The 9,646-nt window shown below is 39.7% G+C and overlaps 1 protein-coding gene across 5 annotated transcripts in view; it reads right to left on the reverse strand.

Moving 5' to 3' along the window:
• Positions 1-9,646, reverse strand: part of LOC122527646 (potassium/sodium hyperpolarization-activated cyclic nucleotide-gated channel 2) — a 162,398-nt gene that overhangs the window by 25,966 nt on the left and 126,786 nt on the right. For all 5 annotated transcript variants that reach the window (XM_043652015.1, XM_043652017.1, XM_043652016.1 and 2 more), the window contains 2 exons: positions 5,610-5,746; positions 4,411-4,554 (listed from right to left, as the gene is read on the reverse strand). In XM_043652015.1, the coding sequence (XP_043507950.1) occupies positions 4,411-4,554; positions 5,610-5,746 (281 nt within the window). The remainder of the gene's footprint in view (positions 1-4,410; positions 4,555-5,609; positions 5,747-9,646) is intronic.

A 9,646-nucleotide genomic window follows, 5' to 3' on the forward strand; every position in this document is an offset into this window, starting at 1 on the left:
ATCCCCATTTTCAATCAGTTGTACGATCAACGTCATTACTTGTTAATTTTATTCTACGTTAATTCTACTATATTCGTGTCTTAATATTTTTCAGTACACATTCGTGGATTCTAAATTTTACAAGTCGTACTACGGCTTCGTCGTAGAAAACAGGCGTTTGCATAATTTCGCGATAGTTCTACGGCAAATGTTCGAATATTTTCGTGAGTTACTGAGTGTATAAGGAAAGAAGAAAAAAATATACACACACACACACACACATATATATATATATATATATATATATATATATAAAAGGGAAAGACGTGTGTGACAGTTCGGACAGAATGCTCGTCTGGAAACTTCGACACATCCTTCACATGTATACCCCATCACGCTGACGTATTCCTCGATACGTTCCCATCAGCTTCGTGTTCCTCCCCATTACGTTTTCACTTCGCAGATTACGTACGAGACACTGGCGAGAGTTTTTCCTTGTTCGTCCAGTGAAAGTGATTTCTGATTCACCAGCGTGAACGTTACGTATCATCTTTGATCGCAGTTAGTATTGTGTCTCACGTAGGATCACAATCGTCACTTCGTTAGTTTCCTCGTCAGTGTGATGCTTGTTACTTGCGCGTACTAATGCGTTAACAGCCACGCGAGGTCCATTTATTTCTAATCTCGTCTGGCTACGACGAGATTATCCGCGTTGTGTTTCATGCAGATGAGTCGGAGAACAGAGAGAGAGAAAAAAAAAGAACGAAAAGAAAGAACGAAAGGAAAAAAGAAAAAAAAAAAAGAAAGAGCGGAAACGAAACTCACTGAGCCGCACGACAAATCGGATTCCGAGCAGACTGGAGAGAACGCTTCCTCTACGACCCATTCTAAACACACAAAGAAGGAAACGATCCGAATTTCCATCCGTGGCTCCGAGGAGCACGATTCTCTCTCTCTCGTGGTGGCCCAGACGAGCGAGTGCTGCCACCCTCGAGGCAATCGTACGAAAACCATTCCGATCGTTTACGACCGATCGAGAATTGTACGTGCGCGAATAGATGTAGACGAAGTAGATCGAGCCAGAGGAGGAATTCCGTTTCAAGGAGAGAGAGAGAGAGAGAGAGAGAGAGAGAGAGAGAGAGAGAGAGAGAGAGAGAGAGAGACTACTTACCTATCGCTAACAAGACACGATCTGGCTGGTGGAACACCTATCCGACCGGAAACACACTCGAGAAACCATGTCGTTGACATGGAATGCATCAACGATACACGATTTTTCGTATCGAGATTCACGGCTTGCCCTCGTCAGCTCAGTGTCCGTGTGTGTACGTGCGTGTGTGTGTGTGTGTCTCTTTTTTCTCTTTTTCTCTAATTTTATACAGAACCTTGGACTTTACGTGCCGCTTGTATATACATCAGAGAGAGTATCCTCGGTGTTCGTATATCGTCGGAATCAAAGAAAATAAATTAGAAACCAGGGGGAGAGGGATCGATCGATCGATGGGTTTCGTTGTTGTCAGTGTTGCTGAGACTTAGTTTCCGGGGAAACGTCGTTGTGTCGAGATTGGGAAGAAGCTCGTTAAGAGAAACTCGGGGAAACTCGAAAGTCTCGAGATTGTTAACGTGTTGATTGCTCGGACAAGTACGATCGTAATCGTACGGGGGAGGAAATTCGAAAATTTCCTTTTACAAGTGTCTTAAATTTAGTTTCGATCCTTTCGCGGGGCCGAGATCATTTTTCAAATGTAAAATATTTTCTTTCGATACAGCAATCGTCGTTTCTTTAAATATCGTTCGACTGCGATTCTTCTGAATCCTTTTTTTTTAGATCAAATCCATTGGATTTTCCACGTTTTTAGTCAAGCTTCCCAAATCGAACGATCGAGTTGCTGTCGAGCAAAGTTGAAGGGGGCTCGGTGGGAAATTTTGCAACGCAACGACACCGATCGACGCGAGTGAGAGATCGTGAAACGAAGGTACGAATGGGAGAATCGCGTACGGAAGAGACGCACTGGGGACTCTCCTTCGGAGACTTTCTTCGATAGAAAGACGGGAACACTTGGTATTGGGTAAGAGTCACGGGGGACGCTGTGTCGATCAGTATAATAAATATACATATCGAGGAACTGGGAAGTAAGACGTATATATATATATATATATATGTAATCATATATGGTGTTTCCTCGCGTGTTACCTAAAATGTTTGCCTTCCGGAAAGGGAAGGATTCCCTGCAGTGGTTGAGGATAGACACACGCTGTGTTTCGTTCTATGTGATGAGAATCACAACCAAAGAAGGAAAAAATCAAAAAAAGGTAAACAGAGACAAATGACAGAGAAACCAAAAGAGAAGAAAATGAAAGTGAAGAGACGGGAGAGCCTGGAACACTGGTCCCGACGAAAAATTCTACCCGGAATTACATAATTGGTCGAGGCGAAGCTTCTTTCCTCGTTTCTCTGTAAACGAGGCACAGTTCACCTCGACCCAGACACATCGGACCGATCGACTGGCAGAGAAATGTTTGTGGGACTCTCTGTGAAACAAACAGAAGAAGATCCACCACTCCTCAGGATCAGAGCTTCTCTCGATTCGTTCGGTCACGTCTGTACACGTTTCTCGTGTTATATAACATTAGCTTTTCTTACTTTTCTACTGAAACGTACAGATACGCAAGAATGTGTCTGTACACATGTATGTGTGTAATGTATGTATGTACGTATGTGTGTGTGTGTGTGTATCGTATGATATCAGATGGTTGTCTTTTGACAGACAACGTATCGGAGGGACTTGCATCGGGCTCCTTTAATCATTTACCTTCAGTTTCTCTGTTTTCTTTTTTTTCTTTTTTTACCATCCCGTGTGGTGAACACACACGCTATGCTTATATACACGTAGCTTGTCACGTACGACGTGACATTATCCTGGCCGGCAAAACGCGGCAGTGATGCTCTGTAGATATATGCAGACAGTTTCAAAAACTGACCGTGTGACACGTATATATATGTACATATACGCGTAGTACGCGCAATGGAATCAAAAACAAAAAAAANAAAAAAAAAAAATACCAGTTGACTTATAAAAACACAGGATAATAAGAATAAAAAAAAGCAAGGGAATGAGAGAGAGAAAGAGAGAATTTGCAGATCCAAGAAATGGATGTGTGGATCTCGTTGAATGGATGACCATTTCAGAGAAAAAAAAAAAGAAAAAAAAAACACTTATGAATCGACCGATTCGTCAAACGTATGCATGTGTGAGTTTACGCGCAGAGTACTCGAAAATGTAGTGTTCGGCATGTACATAATTCTGTATATACAAACGAATCACTGACTGTACAATACCACCCAAATATATTTATATTTCATGTTAAAACAATTTCGATAATATTCATTCTTATCAATAGTAATTCTAATTACTCTTTTTTTGTATGTGCTAATCAAAGTTTGCCTATGCAAGTGTACTATGTATACGATGAAAACGACTTATTGTTAGTGCGGTTCTGGAGTTCCTACAAAGAGACCCGTCTAGGCTGCGAAAGAAAGGCGCGCTTGTGTTGTCTCCTATCCTGGCAAAACTGGCAACAATAATAAAAGGATGGAACGTGTGTGTAACAGTGATTTTCAGACAACTGAATCGACAAATTTTTACTAACGGCAATATGACGCGTGCGTATCGTCAAGGAGAACCAGTCCATCGGACGGCTCGTGTATAGAGTTTAATGATCACGAGGAATCTTCTTATTTTCGTTGCATCTCGCTGTCTCCTTCCGTTTTCCTCATTCTCGATGGATTGCGTAACACGTACGCGCTCGTCAAATAAATTATGCGCGATCTCGGTGGCTCAGACATGGAATTACTTTTCACGTCGTAAAAAAAAAAAAAAAAAAAAAAAAAAAAAAAAAGAGAAAAAAAAAGAAGAAGAAAGAATGGATATCACGAAGGGACCAGCCATAGGCCCGAATCATCGTCCTAGAACAAATCAGGGAAACACTGCAACGAACGGCGACGCAAAGCTGTACAGACAGACAGCGCGGCCAGATAGGGAGGTTTCAAAGGTATAAAAAAAAAAAAAAATAAAAAAATAAAATGAATATAGATATATATAGATATAGATATATATATATATATATAAAAGAAAGAGCCAGTCAATTTTCGAAACTGACAATTAAACAAAAGACACGACGACGGGACGCTTGGTTTCTTTTCACATCTTTTGTACAAGGATCACACGAGCTGTGGGTATATTATATATATGAAAGGTGTATATATATACACTATATACTATATATATAAATAGAATATCAAATAAAAAAAATATATATATATATATGTAGAAGATATATATATATATATATATACGGTGCTTAATATATATATATATATATATATATATATATATATATAAAAAAAGAAAACAATGGTTAAACACTCACATAGACTTCTTCCCATTGCGAGACATACCGCACCAGTCTTGACAACCGTAGTAACCTAACGAGAGACAACAGTTTCGCAAGCCTGAGGATCCTGAGAGCACGGCCAGCATGCAGGATCTGGAAGGACTCGCTAAAGTCCTGAAACTGAAGATTCAGACGATTATCCCGTGGGAAAGTCGGTCCCCTCCCTCTGCTACGCGTAGCTCCATTAAAGCTGCGTGGAATAGAATCTCAGCTTGACGCCGCCGTCGCCAGGGTAGGGAATGAATGAGAGCGGCTTAAATCGAGTTTACGTTCTCTTGTCTGCCGGGGATTCCCGTGGAAATTATAGCGCGTTGTCGCGAGATTGCGTTCGTCGCGTTTGAATACGCTGCCTCGCAAAAGATCTCTTGGTAAACTCGAGCTGAGAGACAGTTTCTACCGGGTTGTTCGTGGAAAGTTCGTGACGAATTTTTAAGGAAAATTCAAAGTAGAACGTTTTTTTTTACGCGTCGATGTTTCTTTGTTCAATCGTGTGTTCATCATCATTTTGTTCTGCAACGTTTCGCCATCTTTCGCGCAACTTGAAGATCCTCCATCCTTCCAGAACTTCTCAGGTTTCTCAAGGTGGTTTGTTACGTCGACCAAAGAGTTGAAGTGTCTAAAATGCGTCTTTGTCTTCAATAGGGTGCAAAGCTAACACACAAGTCAATTTATCTTCAAGCAACTTTTTTCCTTAAAGATGCGTTGGGAACGTCGCTTTTAAGAGTATGCACACAAATCATACGTTCTCAATAACTTTGACACACTCAGGCGTGTTCCATTTAGTGAAAATCGGCACGAACTTTCCTGACAACTCAATACTTTCTTCTTCGATTGCAAAGAACTCACGGATTGGACTTTTTCCACTCTGCTAACGTTGACTTAACAGCGATAGAAGAGAAACGAGAAAAAAAAAAAAGAGAACAACTGGAATTGTTGACGACGCGGATAATTTAAATATTGAAACAGCTACCACGATTAATTTATTTACGCAGTTGGAAAGACCGTGGTTGTACGCGCGTTGAAGTGTCTCGTCGAGGCTCGTGTAAACAGATTAATTACACAAATCGAGTTTCGCAGCGGAGAACTAAAACACAACTCCGGCTTAAACGAATTGAAGCAAGAAATATACACGTAAATATGCACGCCCGGCCGCGCGATAATTAATATGCACTTACTTGATTAAATATGAGGAAAATGTAGTCTAGTGGTATGGAGGAAATGAGGTCGAGAAAGAACCAAGTCCTGAGGTAGTGTTTCGCGATTAACTTCGGGTCCAGGATCACTTGTTCGGCGTTATCCTGTTGCATTATACCTGCAAGCAGCACGAACAAACCATCGTTTGCATTTTCTAACTTTCAAATTTCCAATTTCTAGTCATCTGTTCTGTTCAAATTCATTTGGATTTCATTTACGAGAAAATGACTGATCAAACTTTCAGAGCAAAGTGTTCTTTTTTTTTGAAAAGTAAACTGTTCTTGCGTGTGTCTCGGGACTTTTCTGCAATTGCGCGTCCGTATTTACGCTGAATTTCGAAGTTGCTGAAAAGCACTTTGATCAAAACGGATGGACCTTTTTGAGATAAACCAAGTCGGAACAGTAAATTAACACAAGTAAATAGAGCTGGCAGGATCAATAGGGTCGCTTTTGAGGGCAAGATTAGGAGAGGCAGATTCGGTGTATAGTTATATAGCATGTGTGCGATTTCATGTTGGTACCCTGAAGTTTATAATGTGGCTTCCCCTCCGCATTCGCCAGCAGAGAACTATTTCTGCAAGTTCTCGTCTTCTTATCGATTTTCTCAACCTCTACGAAGATCGAGTGTTACGTATTATCTTCATCTAAAATCTACCTAGAAACTTTGAATCTTATCTTGTCGTGCATCTCCGGGAAAGAGAGATGCATTTCCCTTAATTAATAAAACTTTGGAAATTTAAAGAAAAACTCTAATGATCGAACAAAGTAAAAAACGTGTTCAACCACTGTTTATCCCAAGATCAAAGTTTATTCTATTACAAAATAGAAGTTTCTCTCGCTTAAATATCCCATCGTAGATACGCTGAATGTTTCAATTCTAGTGACGATAGTTTAAAAAAAGAAATTTAATATATTTAATAGCTTATAAAATAAAATTTCGTACAGTGTCGAGAAACGATATTACTTATGGATATTCTCACAATACGTTCCAACGCGGAGACAATCAACGAATCCACTATCAAACACGTTCAACCACTGTTCATTCGATCATCAAAGTCTTCTTTTTTTTTTCTATCACAAAATGTAAGTTTCCCTCGTTTAAATATTCCAATACGTTCCAACGCGGGGACAATCGAGTCCATCAACTTCCACGATATCTCGTATTGCAACTGTTACGTCGCTCGCTCCTTCCCGGAAACGGTCGCCTCATTAGCATCTAAACATTTCGTTCGCTAGCCCGAATGGATCTGCTCCAGCCAGGTGTCCCCGTGGGTGTCCAGTGTCGTTTAGTATTCGTCGCGCGGAACGCGCAATATTGGCCGACGGCCGCTAATCTGGATCAAGAATTCGCGACAATTGCGAATCGACGCAGTCCACGTACACGGTTTAACGCGTACAATGGCTTTCATCGGGGCACGGCACGTGACCCAATTTTCCTCCCCCTCCTCTCATTCTCCATCCTGTTTCTAGGACCCAAGCCGAACGCGTTTCAAATTAATCCCCCGGCTACAACGAAAACGTCTGAGCCGATGTACCAGCGTGTCGAGCAATGTTATTATTGCATAGCGAGAGAGAGAGCTCCGTGCCTCCCGCTTGAAGGGTTGCCAACCGAACGTGCCTCCGCCTCGAACGGTCCTCCCTTTCTAGATTTAATAACCGCCGGCGATGCATTTAGCCAGCTCTCTCGATCCGCACGTTCTCTCGATAGTTCCCAATGATAGGACGGCGGATTTCCAGGGCTGTTTTCGAACGAATTCACTCGATGAATTTGATTGTTTAGGTCGCGGTTTGCGAGAGGGTTTGGAAACCGCGGATCGTCGAGACAAATAAGAACAACGGAGAATGTTCAACGAGAAATTTGTACATATTATACTTTCGTTCATTTTTCACGCTACGAATTTACAGAATTTGCAAAAGTAACTCAACAAATGCTTTCATCGATCTTTCTTCAAATACGAATTATACCACGTGAGTTGTCAGACTCTATTAACACTGGAACTACCAACGATTAGAGTATAAAATTTTCATCAGAGATAAAATGAAATGGAGAAAGAAAAAAGAAAAAACCTTATAATACAGATAAATGTGCGAAAGCTTTTATTTTAATATAATATTATATGTTATAAATGGTATATAATTATATAATAGTTACCATTATAATGTAATGGTAATTATATAATTATATAATAGTTACCATTATAAGTTATAATATAAATGGTAATTAATATATAAATGGTGTGTTAATATTAATATCATTTATAATATATAATGTTGCAATACAGGATAGGTCAAAAATCACTTCCTATTAAAATGAATTAAAATTCAAACTTTAAAGTTTAATTTAAAATTAACAAAATTAGTTTTTTTCTTATATTTTGTTTAAAAAGAAAAATATTGGCCCACTCTTGTATTGGCTCACACTGTATTATAATAATACCAATTTCTAAAAATACACTATTTTACATCTATAAAATTTCTAGGAAAAAAGTTGGTTATAAAATTGATCGTTTTGGCCAATTCTGATTGTTCTGGCGTTAATATCTAAAAAAAAAAAGTGACTTTCGACTCTTCAATCCCATCCCTTTTAGATCTCCTTTATACGTTTTCACAAGCATCGCCTGTTTACTCTCCGAATGCGATTAAAGGCTAATTTCCTTTGTAGGAATTAACACTTTCAGTCTACTTGCCGTTGCACAAACCACCTTTGACGAAACGAGATTGGATCCCCCCGGTCCCGCCGAATGTAACTTCATAAAAATGTAATCGACTCGCGTGAATGCCGCGATTCACTCGGGCTTCGCGCTTTTGTTCGTTTTCTTTCGCGATTCTGCCGGCAGTAACCCATCCCTTTAATGTCAACAATTAGAAGCTCCCTCTTTTCAAACTTCCCCTGAGCTTTCTGAAGCTGCGGTGGCACTCTCACGTATATCTCAAAGGAGGCTGCAGCTCAAAGACTCTCGCAACGATATTACCTAATCGCGACTAGACAGATGAAAGCACGGAGAATTCCTCGAATAAAATTTTTATTCGTCTCGTTTTAGCTATTAACTGAACGTCGAATGTTCGGTCTCGCTTCGTTTTCACTTCGTTCTTAAAATGGGAAAATTCGAAGATGACGTACTTTTGAATTTTTGGGTGCTGCGTAAGAACAAGCCGTAAATACCGTAGCGAACTATAGCATAGCTAGATAAATTTTATTAACGACGTTTCGTTGTTCGAACTACGATGCTCCGGAATGGAGAACTTTTGCTTCGAAGAACGTTTACTATCCTCGTAGATACCTTAGTGCCCGGAAGCACGAAGACGAAAACTCTTTTAAAGCACTTCTCAGCTTACGAACGCAGCTTTCTCCGCGAGAAAGGTTTACCCCCTTGGGCATTTGCAACTGGTCTAAACTTCTGAATAACATCCCGAATGCTTTGTTCGTAGGACTGATAGAAACGGTGGAATACTTGAAAAAAGCAAGATTGCAAGAGAAATTCACTAATTGTCGCAATAAATAATTAATATTGTAGGAATGTTAAAACCTAGCGTAGGTCAAATTTATGATCTTGTCAAGTTAAGATGGCCTGCAGGTATTGTACGATTTTACTCACGATATTGGTAAAATAATATAACATTAAGAATATGACGATAATAAGAGTGCACGTCGAGGAAAAGTGTGACTCGAGAACAAAGCAAAGTAGACAGCGTGTGATAGAATCAATCTAGCCTAATTTAATTAAGTTTAGCTTCAAGTTATTTTATAGCATTAGTATAGTCTACTAATTTAAATATACATGTATGTAGTATTTTGGCCTCGTTGGCCTCGATCACATAACGTCCAAATCACAATTAGAGGCCAACAGGAGCTGTAAACATTTTGAAACTCGCACTATCATCTTGTTGATGAATTATCACATCTTGTATAAAGTTATCACCTCGATATTGGTGTTATAATTGTTACAATTGACCGAATCGTCGTGTCGGTAAAAATTCTTCAACTTGCATTATTTCGTTGACGATTTACACGAATTAT

Source organism: Frieseomelitta varia, unplaced genomic scaffold (genome assembly GCF_011392965.1).
Source record: "Frieseomelitta varia isolate USP_RPSP 00005682 unplaced genomic scaffold, Fvar_1.2 scaffold_229, whole genome shotgun sequence".
Lineage (NCBI taxonomy): Eukaryota > Metazoa > Arthropoda > Insecta > Hymenoptera > Apidae > Frieseomelitta > Frieseomelitta varia.